Raw genomic sequence first — 17755 nt, 5'->3', positions numbered from 1 at the left:
TGCCTCACTCTTTTTTGTCTGAATTGCAGTCCCTAATAAACACCTTCATATGGGGGGGTATTAAACCCCAAATTAATAGAAGAATACTCTTGAGCCCTCTGGGCAGAGGGTGTATGGGTTTGCCGTCTATCTTGCAATATTACAACGCAGTAGCTCTCTAAAGGGTGGCTGAATGGCATGACTACCCCTGTTTTAAATCAAGATTACTTATTTACTCTTACTTACTGAACTCACCAGCCCTTCGACCCTTGTGTTGGCTCAAGGAGGCCAGTAGACCGGCCTTGGTGAAACATTCACTATTATACACTAATTTTTTTAAGACATGGGACCATGTGCGTACCAGGATAAAGGAAATCTCCTCTATGATCTCTCCGATGTCACCTATCCCTTTAAACGCAGAATTAGTGGGATGCCTTATCCCGAAAGCGGTGTCAGGTGGGTCTTGGTCAAAGTATTTCTTTCATTAAATTAACAAACAAAGGGAAGCTTAAGGACCGAACACAACTGGCTTAAACATGCACAATTAACTCACCTAGTTAGTACATCACACCACAAGCATGATCTCCTCAGGGAGCCCACGAATTTCGAGCGCCTTTGCTTGAAAGAAACATTGCCCCGGGGGTCTCTATCGATAGTAAAGAAACTACTGGACGATGTAACTATGGCCCTATCCCATCCGTATATCGCCCATTGGTAAGCAGAACTGGGGGTTACATTAACAGAAAAACAATGGAATAATATATTTTACCACACGCATAAGTCATCTTCATCCCTTAGAATTCTTGAATTAAACCATAAACTGATGGTACCTCACTCAAACGCATATACCCAAATGCCAGTGCTTCTTGCTGGAGAGGGTGTGGCATGATAGGCACTATGTCCCACATTTGGTGGCAGTGCAGCTCCATTTCTCACTTTTGGGAAAATGTGGAGAGTTTTTTTAAAGGTTTACTGGGGAATACTTTCACACTTACGCCAGCCACTGCCTTTTTTAATTACAAAGCTAGTAGACAATGTAAAATAAGGTGGAAACTGTTACAAATAGGGCTAAATAGCGCTAGACAGTTAATAGCATGGAAATGGAAGACTTCACTAACCCCTACGATACAGGAATGGATATGTAACACATCGGAGCTCCTCTCCTGTGAGGAATACTCCTATCTCAGAAATGGGAACTTAGCCTTCTTTCAGGAGGTTCAGTTTTATTAGGAATCTACAATACACTCAAGCCAGCTACCATAAGGAGTATACAAAATTACTCCCCCTGCCCCCCCACATCTTCCCAGTCGAGCCTCCACATTTTTCTCCTTCCTCTCTCTTCTCTCACCTCCCCCACCCTCTTTTCCCTCCCCCCCATCCTTTCTCGAAGGTCAAATTACTTGGCAACCATCTGGTAGACATGTTCCTTTAATATGTTTGTCAAAAAAGCAGAGGTAGTCTCGGGTTGTTTAGATGTGGTCTAGTGTAAATCTAGCTGTGGATAGCATGTGCCCTAAGACTTGTACCATAAGTGAAATGTTGAGGCTTTGGGACTTTTTTGAATCATGCCCGTCAGTTCTTTTGAGGGTCAGAGATGAGAACATGAAAATGGTATGCTAGAAGAAGACATTCACCCTCTGCGATCCGGTAAAGATTAATATATGGGGAGAAGTCTTTGAGTAATTGCTTAAATGTATTATTTGGATAACAGCTGCACAAGTTGTGCAAAGGTATTGAGCTATATTGTTGTTGTTTTTTTTATGTTTATTCACTTGTAACATGCATTGCTTCAAAATAAAGCTTTCGAAAATTTTAAAGAAAAAAAGCCTTATCTGCATGAAAAATCAAATAAGGGAACTCACATCGCAAAGCAAAGATCTCAAACTCTGCGCGCAGAGGCAATAGCCATTAAAAAAGAGAACCTTTCAAGATAACAATTTTAATGTCAACGGAATGCCTGTTGCAAAACACGAAGAACAAGATTTAGGCTCCAATGAGGAGCCCCAGATCTAAACACAGGTCTGATCCTAATCAGAGCCTTAACAAAGGACTGCACGTCTGGAAGCTCAGCCAGCCTTTTGTACAATAAAACAAATTGGGCCAAAATCTGTCCTCTTAGGGAACTAGCAGAAAGGCCCTCCTTCAGTCAATCCCGGAGAAAAGATAAGATCCTGGCAACCTTAACTCTGTGCCAGGAAAAACCACGCTCTTCACACCAGAATAAGTAGGTCCTCCACCCTTTGTGGTAGATACGCCGAGTATCTGGTTTACGAGCATCAATGACTCTTTCAGAGAAACCTCTCTTTGCTAAGACTAAGTGTTCAATCTCCACGCAGTCAGCCTCAGAGAACCTAGATTTTGATGAACAAATGGACCTTGTAACAGCAGGTTTCTGCGAAAAGATAACTTCAACGGAGAAGATGAGGACATCCCCACTAGATCCGCGAACCAGGTCCTTCGTGGCCACGATGGAGCAATCAGGATTACTGATACCCGCTCCTGCCTGATGCGGGCCACCACTTGAGGAAGAAGCGGTAATGGAGGATAAAGATATATTAGTTTGAACCTCCAAGGCAATGCTAATGCATCTATTAGATCTGCTTGGGGATCCCATGACCCGTACCAGGGTAGCTTGGTATGAGATCTATCTCCGGCATCCCCCACTTGCTGCATATCTCTGCAAACACCTTGGGATGGAGAGACCATTCCCCTGGGTGAAATGATTGCCTGCTGAGAAAAAACGCCTCCCAGTTGTCCACACCCGGAATGTGGATCGCTGACAGCGAACAGCTGTGGGCCTCCGCCCACCACAGAATCTGAGATACTTCCTTCATCGCCAAGGAACTTCTTGTTCCCCCCTGATGGTTGATGTAAGCCACCGAGGATATATTGTCTGATTGGAATCTGATAAACTGGGACGAACCCAGAAGTGGCTAAGCCTTCAAGGCATAGAAGATTGCCCGTAGTTCCAAAATTGGGGCACTCACCATCTCTTAGACCCATACAGTTAACAGAGAAAACGCTATCCTCAGGTTGAAGTCTTAGCCGGAATGGAGGAAATGAACATAGCCCACATGCTATGAAAAGTACAGCAAGTTAATAGGAGCTCTGCAACACTTTCAAGAACAAAAGTGAAACCTGTTTGCTCCAGCCAAAAACACAGTCTATGAGCCCAGAAAATAAAATCACACAAAGCAGCATGTAAATAATTAATACACTAATTAATTAACCCCAACTGTTCAATAAACCCCCCTCAGAGGATATTAACCCTGGATCCTATCAAGGTATAAAGGAGCCACACTGTGACCCTGTTATAGCATTTTATATTTAAAAAATTGAAACAATCTTACCTCCAGGATCCATGCTGTGGAACAGAACACAGCCTCTCAAGTGTGACAGTCTTATAGCAGCGCTCCTGACATGGACTTGAGTGAGAGAAAGCAGGCAGTGAAACTCGGCAAAACACTGATTGCTTAGGAGCTGTAAGCAGTAGTCTACATCTCCAGACTCTAACTTTCATCAATACTCTCATTGAGAGGTTGACATGACTACTTAAAACTCCAGTCCTATCTCGAAGGGCAGATACCCTTTCTTCAGGACTCTCCGAATCTTCTGACAATTCTCTGCCACCTCCTATCATAACGAAAGGCAAAGAATTACTGGGGTAATGAGGAAGTGGGAGGGATATTTAAGCCTTTGGCTGGGGTGTCTTTGCCTCCTCCTGGTGGCCAGGTGTTGTATTTCCAAACAGTAAGGAATGAAGCTGTGGACTCTCCCTATCTTAGGAAGGAAATATGATGTTTCAAGTAGACTGTGCCATTAATGGTGGAATATAAAGGGAATTATCAAGCTCAGCTGTGTTTGATTCTGTAAGATTGTGACTGCTCTAATACAAAAAAAAATCATCCTATTCAGTTTTTCAGATCTCAAACGAGAATCAACCCTAATGTCTGAAGTGAAAGCAAAAAAGAACTAGAATTATCAAATGATTTTGTTAGAAGGTCTAATACAGTGTATGTGACACAGGAGACAAAGATTACAGCAATAAAATCTGCTTTTGAGATCAAGAAGTAGAGGTGAGTGTAATGAAAGCAGCAAGAGGTATAAACACATTATAACTCTGAAATGGAGTCAGTGGAGGACAGTTCTAGCTGAAGATTATAAATCATTTACTCAGGAAGTATGTGATCTCAGTCTCAGTCTGAGACCAATTGTAAGAGCAGAGCATAGAAGCACTGATTTTTTAGAACAAGGTGAGAAAAGTAAATTCACACCCTCTTTTGCCTTTAACCCCTTCGATACTGGGAATTTCAGAGAAAAACGTGCCCAAAGTACTGGGCAATTTTTCAGCACTTTTGCTATCACTTCAATTAAACAGAAATAGAGCCCTTGTTTGTTTGTAGACAACCCAACGTATTAATCTTGGTGGTCCTTTGTATATTTCATGCCCCTATTTGGCCACCAAAAACGTTCCCCCCCCACCCTGATACCTATCTGATCCCTCACATACACCTACACCCCCCCCCCTCATTGCCCCCCATATTATGTATTGGCAGACAGTCTGCCAGTATGCAGTTAAGGGCTTTTATTTATTTATTTGATTTTTGAAATTTCTATTTTTTTATATTTATGTTGTGTAGATCCCACCTCCCTGATCCCCCCTCTCCCCCTGCTTACCCACCAAATTTGTTACTGGCACCCAGTCTTTATTTTATATCTATTCATTTTTTTTTTGTAATGTATGTAGGGGCCCCCCTTTTTCCCCCTCCAAGATCACCATTTTCTGAAGTGTAGGGTCCCCTCTTCAGGAGATTTTTTGCGTAGTATAGGTCCCCCATCTCTCCCTCTGTCTTCATACCTTTTCTCTATTGTAGAGAACCCCGCCCCTCCCTTCTCCACATAGCAGCTCACCCGCCTCCCTCCTTCCCTCCCACCACTCTCACCCAGCACTAACAATGATCGTTACAGAGAGGGACACAGCCAGTGTTACTCTCTGTAACGATCAGCAATCTGACTTCATATGGTAAGGAAGCCCAATCAGATTGTCAAGAATGCTTTTGAGCACTAGAGAGCAGCAGTGTCTGCAGAGTGTAACATTGCTAAATGCATTTTTTCAAAACTGCTGCCATATAGTGGTCCAGACACATGCACACTCCTGCTCCTACCTACATATGCTCTTAAACAAAATATACCAAGAGAAGAAAGTAAAGTTGATAACAATGATCATGATAGCTACACACAAAAATAATTTTATCAAATATTTTATCATGCACTGCATGTCACCTCACAGATGTAAGAAAACAGTTTATTTCCAGTGTCCCATATGAAACTTTGAGATTAGAAGATTTATAAACTTTGCATCTACTTTTATTATTTACTGATAACTTGTGTGCAGTTTACAACATGTAGGGTGCATCACTAGGGTGTTTATCAGGACTGGTAATCTTTATTATTATTGGTCCATCACTTTAAACAAAAACCACCAGTTTTAAATGGTTGATATATTGTAATAACATTTATAAGGCTACAGCTCATAATATTGTGTTACATTTTAAAATGTTTACTACTGAGTTATAGTAAAAATACTGCTGTTCCTCCGTCTGCATTTCATACTAGCTTCCTCCAATCGTTGTGTACGCCACAAGCTGGCAGCCAGAAGGAGCACACAATGATTGGAGAAAGCCAGATTCGTGATCGATCTGCTAAATACAGTATGAGATGCGGGCGGAGAAATTGTATTATGTTTACCATAACTCAGTTAATATTTTAAAAATGAAGCGTCTTTCAAAATGTTAATGAATTAAAGTGCCCCTGTTTTAAAGTTTACTTTTATATACTGGCCAGTAATTTGTTAAAGTTTACAATCACTTTAAAGAGATATGAAACCCGAGAAATTAATTTGTGATTCAGACACTCACGAGAGTCGGCTTCCATATGCTCCAATGGGAGCCTTGTTCTGATGCCGTCATACACAGCACAGAACCTAAGCGCAGCGAAGAGGGTAAGTCGTGCAGCAAGTTGACAGTAGCAATAACCAGCCACTTGTAATTGCTAGTTATTTATCGTGCTCCCACAAACAGACACAATTTGCCCGTTTGTGGGCGTGCGATAAATTAGCGCTCCACTTGTCATCTTGCCCTTTATGCGGAATTACGTATTGAACATAATATTCATTTTAGCTCTGCAGTGTTTGTGGTGACGCTGACTGTATTGTTACAAGCTAAATGTGTTTGTACAAATAAAAGGCGCAGCTTAGCACACTATTGTAACAATTCTCTACTTCAGTCCTTCAGGAGCCCATAAAAAGTCCGTTTTATTCCTCACCTGTTCCTGGGTCAGCCGGCCGTCCCTCTCTAAGCAGGACTCAATATAATGCACATCCACACCTTTCTGCAAGAAAAAAGCACATCTGTTGTGAGACACATTAGGACATTTTACACTAATGGTCTGAAACACAAAGAAAAGAAAGAACAAGAAAACAAGAGAGAAAGAAAAGTAAAATGGCAGCCGTAGGTTGAATGGACAGCACAGAGATGCAGTGTACAGATACCTTTACTGTCTATCACTAAAATGAATATTTCTTTCATGTAATTAGCAAGAGTCCATGAGCTAGTGACGTATGGGATATACATTCCTACCAGGAGGGGCAAAGTTTCCCAAACCTTAAAATGCCTATAAATACACCCCTCACCACACCCACAATTCAGTTTTTACAAACTTTGCCTCCCGTGGAGGTGGTGAAGTAAGTTTGTGCTAGATTCTACGTTGATATGCGCTTCGCAGCAGGCTGGAGCCCGGTTTTCCTCTCAGAGTGCAGTGAATGTCAGAGGGATGTGAGGAGAGTATTGCCTATTTGAATACCATGGTCTCCTTTTACGGGATCTATTTCATAGGTTCTCTGTTATCGGTCGTAGAGATTCATCTCTTACCTCCCTTTTCAGATCGACGATATACTCTTATATACCATTACCTCTACTGATTCTCGTTTCAGTACTGGTTTGGCTATCTGCTATATGTAGATGAGTGTCCTGGGGTAAGTAAGTCTTATTTTTTGTGACACTCTAAGCTATGGTTGGGCACTTTATACGTAAAGTTCTAAATATATGTCTTTAAACTTATATTTGCCATGATTCAGCATAATCAGTATTCCTTCTTTCAGACTGTCAGTTTCATTATTTGGGAAAATGCATATGAATAAAATATTTTTTCTTACCTTAAAGAAATTTTCTAATTGACTTTTTTCCTTGCGGGCTGTTAGGCTCGCGGGGGCAGAAAATGCTTCTATTTATTGCGTCATTCTTTGCGCAAACTTTTTTGGCGCAAAATGTTGTCATTTCCGACGCCATAGTTGACGCCGGAAGTTTACACGTGGTTGCGTCATTTTTTGACGCATGTGTGTTACAGACTTTTTTTGTGCCAAAAAGTGTAGGCGTCATACTTGGCGCCAAAAAATGTGGGCGTCATACTTGGCGCCAAAAAATGTGGGCATCATACTTGGCGCCAAAAAATGTGGGCGCCATACTTGGCGCCACTTTTTTCACATTATTTAAGTCTCACTTTTTTGTGGCTTCTGGTTGCTAGAGGCTTGTTTGTTTTGCATTTTTCCCCATTCCTCAAACTGTCATTTAAGGAATTTGATAATTTTGCTTTATATGTTGTATTTTTTTCTATTACATATTGCAAGATTTTCCATAAATTATTCCTGGATCAGAACATACTGAGGGATTCCTGTTGACTAAGAAGTCCTACCAAAGCTAAGTTAATTTATTTTAAATGTTATGAATATTTATCTTTAGCTATGGTTTGTAATAAGTTATCATGATAAACTTTTACATGCAGAATCCATTAGTATTTATGCTTTATGTATTGCTTTTCTTTTTACATCTTATGTACAAGATATACTAAGAAAATTTATAAGAATATTTTTCTGATTCTAGGTTAAGGCTTTGTCTGACTTTGCGCCTTCTATTAAAAAAATTTTAGGTCTTTTTCAAACTTCTTTTTGATGAAGTTTCAAATGACCAACAACATACTGAATTATCCTTCTCTGATGATGTTTTTTCTCTTTCAGAACTTTTCTTCATCAGATATTGACACTAACAAATCTACTTTTTTATTTTTTTTTGTTGAAAAGGTGTTGATTATTTTGGATATTGAGGTAACTAGTTCTTTTTCAAAACTAGCTAACATTTTATTTCTGCTTATTTTATCTTCTGTGTCTTCAGAGGTTTTTTTCCATTCCTTCATACTAGGGAATGGAATAGGCTGACAATTTTCTTCAAAGGTTTTAAATTATATTCTTTGCCGGCAGTTAAATTCAATTTTGAGGGTTCTCCAATTTAATGGGGCTATCTCTACTCCTGCTAAATTATGCTATTGTTTCTATAGCAAAATAGTATTTATTTTCTTTTTAAATGGTTGTATCCTATTTAAGGAAATTTTTTTATTTTCAGGTACTTTTCTTGGACCTGTAATTTATTTGGATGATGTTGCTTTTGCTCCATTTTTTCTGTTTACTTTAAAGATCAAGTATCAGATTATGTATTATTTAGCATTGTTAAGGGACTAAGTCTACTGCTCATTTGAGGTTCAGACTGGGTGCTGTTGCATTTGTCTTGTTGTCTTGCATTTTTGTTTATGCAAGTCCGGTGTGTTCTGGTCCCTTAACTGGATTAACATGCTAATAATTTTATTTGTTTCTTCATTTTTATTGAATATTTTCACAAATGAGGTTTAATCCATGTCTTTAGCTGTTTTTAGCTAGAAGAAATTTTGTGATTTCTAAAAAATCTTTATTTCTTTTTTTCCAAGATAATCAATTATTTGATTCATATTAAATTCATTTCTTAACTGTTACTCTGGGCTTCAAGATTAAGTTCTTAGACTAAAACTTTAAGCTTATTTTAGTTTGGTTGTTCTTACTAAAGAACAAAATTCTAAATTCTTACCCAAGTAACATGTTTTTATTTAGAAGTTTTTTTGGTTCTATTCGGTCCAAAATTCTTAGATTTTGGGTACAAAATAAAATTTCAAGTAAAACTGTCTGTGAGAAGTCTTTTTCTCTCTATTATATTCCAGCTATTCCAGTAAGGCTAATACTTTCCTTAATGTGTTTCAGTCCCATATATTTTGGGTAATGTTGAAGTGCGGTTGATCACCTGTTGAGGATCAAGCGCTGCTCAGATCTGGAATCTTCTGGGGTATTTATTCCAGTTCCATTTTTAGGATCTGGGTTTTGGGGTTTTATTCAAACTATTCATTGTTCCAAAGATAGAAAATCTTTTTATTATATAAATGTACTATCTCTTAGATTGGTATTTATATGGTCTATTCTGACTTTTCTTTGGTCAGTTATAGCATTATTTGTTTTAATTAGATACAATAGATGCATATCTTCATTTCTCTTTTCATTCAGATTATTTTTATTTTCTGAGACTACGGAATCTCATATGATTCAATTTTGTTTTTTCAAGACATGGTTAGAGGATCTTTTTATCAAAAGCTCTTGATTCCTCACACAAGGGTCACCTTTTTTAGGTTTCCAGATAGATTGTGTCACTGTCTTTGTCTCTAACAGATAAGTGATTTTTTTCTTATTGGGTTCCGTTTGTCGGTACCTTCAGTCTCTACTATTTCCTTCAGTTGCTATATATGCATGGAAATTTAGGTCTTATAGCTGCAGCATTGGATTCATTTTCCTTTGCTCATTTTCATAGAAAACCTTTCCATTTTTTTATGCTGCATAATGGTGCAGGGATTCTAGGATTTCACTTTTTAAATCTTCGAATTCTATGTTTATCTATCTTTGATTCGGTGGTTAAGATCACCATCATTTAGTTCTACAGGTCTCTTCGATTCTTTCAACCTGGACCATGATCTCTATAGATGCAAGTCTTTTAGGTTGGGAGGCTGTCTGAGGTTCTCTGTCAGCACAAGGGGTTTGGAAATCTCAGGAGACGAGATTACCATTTGATATTTTGGAATTATCATTCTGTCTATATCTTCCGCCTCTAGTTCTTCAAAAATTCTAATGGAGCGTTCGTTTGTACTGCTGGTGGTTCCAGCATGGCCTCACAGGTTTTGGTATGCGGATCTCATTCGGATGGCCAGTTGCCAACCTTGGACATTTCCGTTAAGACCAGACCTTTTATCTCAAGGCCCATTTTTCCATCAGGATCTCAAATCATTTAATTTCCATCAGGATCTCAAATCATTTAATTTGATTCGGTGGTTAAGATCACCATCATTTAGTTCTCAGAATCTCAAATCATTTAATTTGATTCGGTGGTTAAGATCACCATCATTTAGTTCTACAGGTCTCTTCGATTCTTTCAACCTGGACCATGATCTCTATAGATGCAAGTCTTTTAGGTTGGGAGGCTGTCTGAGGTTCTCTGTCAGCACAAGGGGTTTGGAAATCTCAGGAGACGAGATTACCATTTGATATTTTGGAATTATCATTCTGTCTATATCTTCCGCCTCTAGTTCTTCAAAAATTCTAATGGAGCGTTCGTTTGTACTGCTGGTGGTTCCAGCATGGCCTCACAGGTTTTGGTATGCGGATCTCATTCGGATGGCCAGTTGCCAACCTTGGACATTTCCGTTAAGACCAGACCTTTTATCTCAAGGCCCATTTTTCCATCAGGATCTCAAATCATTTAATTTGAAGATATGGAGATTGAACTTTTGATTCTTAGTCATAGAGGTTTCTCTGACTCAGTGATTAATACTATGTTACAGGTTTGTAAATCTGTCTCTAGAAAGATTTATTATCGAGTTTGGAAGACTTTCATTTCTTGGTGTTCTTCTCATAAATTCTTTTGGCATTCTTTTAGAATTCCTAGAATTTTACAATTTTTCAGGTTGGTTTTGTCTGCAAGTTATTTGAAAGGACAAATGTCTACTCTTTCTGTTCTTTTTCACAGAAAGATTGCTATTCATTCTGATATTCATTGTTTTGTACAGGCTTTGGTTTGTATCAAGCCTGTCATTAAGTCAATATCTCCTCCTTGGAGTCTCAATTTGGTACTGAGGGCTTTACAGGCTCCTCCGTTTGAACCTTTGCGTTCTCTGGACATTAAAATTACTTTCTTGGAAAGTATTGTTCCTTTTGGTTTTCTCTTCTGCTAGAAGAGTTTCTGAGTTTTCTGCTCTTTCTTGTGGATCTCCTTTTCTGATTTTTCATCAGGGTAAGGCAGTGTTCCTTCCTGTTATTCATTATTTTGTTCAGGCTTTGGTTCTTATCAAACCTGTCATTAAGCCAATTTCTCCTCCTTGGAGTTTTAATTTGGTTCTAAAGGCTTTACATGCTCTTCTATTTGAGCATATGTTTTCTCTAGACACTATTTACTTTCATGGAAAGCATTGTTCTTTTTAGACATCTCTTCAGCTAGAACAATTTTTAATTATTTGTTCTTTCTTGTGAGTCTCCTTTTTCTGTTTTTTTCATCAGGATAAGGTGGTTTTTGCTATCCTCATTTCAATTTTTACCTAAAGTTGTGATTGCTATCAACATTAGGGAGGAATTATTGTCTTTTACTAAGACTTCTTTGGTAAGATTCTTACATTCTTTGGATATGGTAAGAGTTTTGAAATCTTATGTTGAAGCTATTCAGATTTCAGCTAGTCTTCTAGTCTATTTGTTATCTTTTCTGGTGTTAGGAAGGTCAAAAGGCTTCTGCCATTTATTTGGCATCTTGCTTAAACTTTTGATTCATCATGCTTATTTGGAGTCGGGTGGATTTCCGCCTCGGAGGATTATGGTTCATTCTACTAGGTAAGTTTCTACTTCCTGGGTTTTTTAAGAATGAAGCTTCTGTTGATCAGATTTGCAAAGCAATGACTTGGTCTTCTTTGCATACTTTTACTATGTTCTACCATTTTGATGTTTTCTCTTTAGAAGCAGTTTTGGTAGAATGGTACTTCAGGCAGCTGTTTCAGTTTGATTCTTCTGCTTATATTTTCAGTTTTTTTCATTATAAAAATTGAAACTTTTTTGATTTGGGTAGTGGATTAATTTTTCAGCGGAATTGGCTGTCTTTATTTTATCCCTCCCTCTCTAGTGACTCTTGCGTGGAAGTTCCACATCTTGGGTATTTATTATCCCATACGTCACTAGCTCATGGACTCTTGCTAATTACATGAAAGAAAACATAATTTATGTAAGAACTTACCTGATAAATTCATTTCTTTCATATTAGCAAGAGTCCATGAGGCCCACCCTTTTTTATGGTGGTTATGATTTTTTGTATAAAAGCACAATTATTTTCCAGTTCCCTTTTTTTATGCTTTTTAACGCCTTATTTTATCACCTCACCACTTGGCTATTCGTTAAACTGAATTGTGGGTGTGGTGATGGGTGTATTTATAGGCATTTTGAGGTTTGGGAAACTTTGCCCCTCCTGGTAGGATTGTATATCCCATACGTCACTAGCTCATGGACTCTTGCCAATATGAAATAAATGAATTTATCAGGTAAGTTCTTACATAAATTATGTTTTTAACGTGCATTAGCAGAAAATATCTATCACTCATACCCTTCCTGAAAAACTTTTTCTTAATTCCACATTACCCTCTGTTACTTACATTTGCCTCCAGATAATTAGAAAGATAAATCTACAACACACTTTCATCCAACTCTTCACTTCATCAATCAGACTTTTGTTCTAAACACCACACAGAAATGGCCCTCCACAAAAGTAACAAATGGTCTTGTCACTGCTAAAATGTACAAGTTCCTATGGATTTCAAAACCATCTCTATGCAAACAACACCCAAATCTACCTCAGGTAACAACCTGTCTTTATGCAGTTTCCTCATGGATGTCTTCATACTAGCTACATCTTAATATCTCAAAAACTGAGAATGTCACTTTTATTCAGGTCTGCTGTCTCAGAGTCACATTAAACTCTTCCCATATCCAAGTACTTGCCAAATCCAGCTTAACCAAGACACCATAAAATATTAAATTCACTCATTGTTTTTAGAGACCTTTCTCAACTATCGTTTGTCCTCTCTCCAATCCATCATGAATGCCACTGCCAGAATAACTCCCCTCACTCAAACAAGAGCATCAGTCATTCCACTCGGCTTCCTATATGCGACTGAATCAAATATAAAAAAAAAAACAATTACTAATGTACAAAGCTCTAATCAATCTTGCACCCAATTATATTTCCACACTTATCTACATATATTCCCCTAACCGTCATCTCCGATCTACCTATGACCTACATCTGTCCCCCTAGGTCATCATCTCCTCTCATCTTCAAAACTACTCTCGTGCTGCACCTACTCTTTACCTTACTCTGTGAGATTGTCTGGCACATTGCAAAGCTTTAAGTTCTCTTGTTCATCACTATCTCACATTTATAAACCATTCTACAAGCTCAGAAAGAAGCCCCTACACCTTTTGCCTCACTCACCAATAACCTCTAGACTGTAAGCTCTTGGGAGCAGGTTCCTCTCCCACCTGTTTTAAATACATTGTCAAGTCTAAATGTATTGTACTGTATACCCCATGACCAGTTATTCAGTGTTGTGGAATATTGTGGCTCTTTACAAATACATAATAAAAATACTAATGACCATTAACAGGAAGTACTTATAAGTCAATTAGCATTAGTAGGAAGTAACTATCAACCACAGAGTATTAACAGGAAGTGCACAACCAATACTGCTGTATTTATAATTATCTAATACTATCCCAGAGCACAGCAACATGTAGTTTTTGTTTCAATACTGCTGTATTCATTTAAATCTAAACAGATTTTTATTTTTTTTATTTTTTTTAATAGAATAATTTTTATTGAGGTTATATATGTGTGGTACAACTTATACGATGTAAAATGAATACACATTATAAAGACTCAAAAATACAAAAACTTTGCGAGGGGAGGCTGAAAAGAACCTCCTCTCTTAAAACCTTGTTGAGTGCTACTTTTTAATATGAATTATATAATTTTTCGTAAATGTCCCTTTAGGAAATAAATATATATATATATATATATATATATATATATATATATATATATATATCATTCAAAAGAGACATGCACTCACTTCCCTTTCATCAATGAATTGCATGAATATGCAGTAGAAGAAATGGGAGGACACTCACAGGTCTTATGTAAAAATATTTCTTTTTATTTATATATTTCACAACATAGCAAAGACGACGTTTCTGCTGTTCTAGACAGCCTTTTTTCAAGACAATCTTACTGTTTAGAACATAATGGCTGACACTTGTATCCTGAATCATGGCGTTGTCAGCCATTATGTTCTAAACAGTAAGATTGTCTTGAAAAAAGGTTGTCTAGAACAGCTGAAACATCGACTTTGCTGTTGTGAAATACATAAATAAAAATAATATTTTTGGATAAGACCTGTGAGTGCCCTCCCACTTATTACACTATATATATTTATTTATTTATTTATTTTTTTTTTTTTTCAAATAATAAAAAATCATTTGCAAATTCTGTTTGCTGTTAGTTACTGATATTTGTATTATTAGATAAGGCGTGTGCACTTATCTAATAATCATTCATGAGAAATGTGTAACTAGCCCTATTCCTCTCACGATGAAGTGGACCAGGCAAAACCTTCCACTGTAGCCACTGCCCCTCTCAGTGCATCAGGAGAAAAGTACTTGGATTATTAAAGGGAAATTACGGTCAAAATTTAACTGCACATAGATGAATTACATCTTTGAACAGAAACATATTTGCAATAAAAATGTATTGGGGAAAATGCTTTGAGTAAAAGTTATCACTGTTTTAGTGTTAACAATTTTCTCTGCACGTGCACGTGATGCATAGTTCGAGATTCTCAGTGCAGCAGTATTTTAATAACTGCAGCTGCGCAGACCACCAGTGGGGCTTGTATCATGTTAGCAATTAACACATTGAGTCATTACCAGATGGTACAAGCACATTAGGCTCTCTGAGCAAGTGCTGTGTTTAAAATGCTGGTGCTCGGTGCATACTTAAATACACGTTTGAAAAAGCTATAGCTTAAATTAGAAGCATTTTTGCTAATTTATGTCTATTACAAAAATGATTCTATTCAAAATTGAAATGCATTCATGTGGATTTCAGTTTTGGTTGGAATGTCCTTTAATTTATCAGACTCTCTACAGACTTGTGTGGCTTTAAAGGGACATTAAACACAAAATACATGCTAGATAGAATGATACATTCAAAGAAAAACACTGAAACACTGGGAGCTGCCATGTTGTAACTTGTGTCACTTTCTTGCAGACGTTTGGATTTTTTCTCTTTTTTAACTCCTGTGTCAGCAAAGATAATGGACTACAAACGACCCTCAATTAACAGACCTCACATGTTACCAGCAACAAGAAACGAAATGGTTACAGCACGGGGAAATAATACAGAGCCTCTAGAAAATACTGTCAATTTCACATTATCATCACCACCAACACTTTCACCTCAAAGGTTTCAATGTGATGTGTATACGAGTTGTTCTTGACAAGAACAACTCGTATACACATTGTAGGCTGTGCGTGAGTATGAGCATTGAATATGGGCATTACAGTTATGTTAGAAAGCATGATCATACTCACGCACAGCCCACAATGCTGCAACACATAATAAGAGCCTGTACATTGCTACAAAGTAATAACACGGAACGGCTTGTAATGCTAGCGCTTCTGGCATTCGACAATGCGATCACTGACGGGGCTCAGTCTGAAAACGGAGGGGGGACAGCTGGCAGGCAAGCAACCAATTAGAAGGGGGAACAGGGTGCTTGGCACGGGGCCCAGTGAGTGTGATTCCCTATTCCCCTGCACAGTTGAATAGTCAGGGAGGGGATTGTAATGGACATGTATTAGCAGCTACAGCATGGGGGCTGGCTATAAGGACACTAGCTAGGAAGCGAGGAAAAACTCCTTGCTTTGTAGCTAGTGTTTCCTACGAACGTATTCTTATTTAGTGACACTTTATCATCAATTTTATAAGCTTTAGAAGAAAAATTGCCAAAACATGTCAATTACAAACTTTATTTTTTTTTTATTCTTTATTTGAATACCCCATATTTTTTTGAGTGTATAATGTCCCTTTAAGTTTCACACGTGAGCATGCTGATACTCGGCTGATAAACTTAATTTGAGAGACAAAACTCTGTTAGCTGAAATATGTTCTCCCTTCGTGCCACCTCTGTCAAATACTACCTGATCCCTACTGAATGTTATAGCCCTTACTCAGATGAATAACCTGCTACGTACACAACACAGTCTTTACAATGTACAAAAGAGCTGGAGGCTGTGATTGGCTATTTTGTGGCCCAGATTGGGTAGTCTACTTGTACCTTTGATTGGATGATGCAGGCCCCTACACTTGGCTGTTTGCTAATTATTTTCTTGTGCACTAGACATCTTCCTCCAGTAAAAAACGGAGCTCTCTCATCTCGTACATCTGAAGACTTGACACACAAGGGCGTGTGATGGTTTTAGGGGTGCTCTTCATTACTGTAGCACCCTCAAACCTTAAAGGTGTTCCACTAACAGAAAATAGAGAGGTAAAGAAGGAAGAATGGGGGGGGCGGAGCCAGCTAGCGAAGTGGATGGACGCACAGTAACAGAGCTCCCGGCCAAAACTTCAATACTAAGGATTTATCCACCTTTATTCTATACTTAAGATTTTCAGAAATGATATCCTGTTCTTAACTTTACACCTAGGAAGAACCTGGGAGCTCACAACAGTACGGCATTACTTATGCTCATAATATGTCTGACCCACTCGCATAAAAATTACTGACAGCTGGGAAAACAGCATCGCCAAGCCCAACAGCTCCACTATGCTCCTGTGACCCAGAGAATAACCAGACCGCCACCGTGAGTAACCCAGACATCAGACACTGAATAGCTGCCAGTGTCACAACCGGAATTCAAAGTGTGAAGCGCCATCTTGGACCGCATGGTTGCACCTATACTAATTTAACAGTATGCATGTACAGGCATTCTATGCAGCCGTTGTGGATTTGATCGCAGATTTTGAGAGGAAGACACGCAATTGCCTGGACAATTCATGTGAGACCACACGGACAGAAGATATAACTGCTGAAGAACATATTTTGAAGCTTGAGGAGAGCCCACAGAATGCAGCCCCAGTCACTCCGTTCATATATGAAGCACCCACGCGGCAACCAGAGGGGTCAGAAATAGCTCAGAAAGGAAGCATGCGAGCTGCCGAGTTCACTGCATCGGACGAGCAGCATGGCTACTTTAGGAAACACAGATTGAAACACGGAGCTGCAGATTACCCCATGGCCTCAGCGGCCTTACCTCACACTTTCATGAAAGCTCCCGGTCTCAAGTCCCGCCAACTGTTAAACTTTGCTCCTGCACCAGTGCCTAGCACCACCAGCAGCAATGAGACTCCCTCCGATCCGCCTGTACTTCTCAAGGAACAAGAGCAGTATATTTCATGGGGCCAGCGGACTGGTATTGGTTAATATGAACATAGCATCCGAGATACCTGGTCACTAAGACTCCTTTACAATTTTCTTTATGGCAATGTTTCCCATGCTTGGATTGGACTGTCTTGAGTACCCCATACGATAAGTGTTCATATTATTAAAAATTGTTTTTCCTAGTATACACACATTTGGCTTTAGCGATCAACAACAGTACTCTCCCCTTATGTATAAGCTGTCTATTTAACCTTAAGTCTTTTGGAATAACTTATTTGTATATATTATCTGCAGATGTATAAATTACAGCCGTCTTACACAGTTTATTTTAAGCATGGCTTATATT

General features: G+C 38.5%; 1 protein-coding gene across 1 annotated transcript in view; it reads right to left on the bottom strand.

Annotated features, from left to right (window-relative positions):
* CNBD2 (cyclic nucleotide binding domain containing 2) overlaps positions 1-17755 on the bottom strand; it is a 162920-nt gene that overhangs the window by 23772 nt on the left and 121393 nt on the right. The window contains exon 12 of the mRNA XM_053715651.1: positions 6320-6369. Within this exon, the coding sequence (XP_053571626.1) occupies positions 6320-6369 (50 nt within the window). The remainder of the gene's footprint in view (positions 1-6319; positions 6370-17755) is intronic.

This window comes from Bombina bombina, chromosome 5 (genome assembly GCF_027579735.1).
Source record: "Bombina bombina isolate aBomBom1 chromosome 5, aBomBom1.pri, whole genome shotgun sequence".
Classification (NCBI taxonomy): domain Eukaryota; kingdom Metazoa; phylum Chordata; class Amphibia; order Anura; family Bombinatoridae; genus Bombina; species Bombina bombina.
The sequence above is the reverse complement of the archived record's forward strand: the minus strand, read 5'-3'. Positions and strand labels throughout refer to the sequence as shown.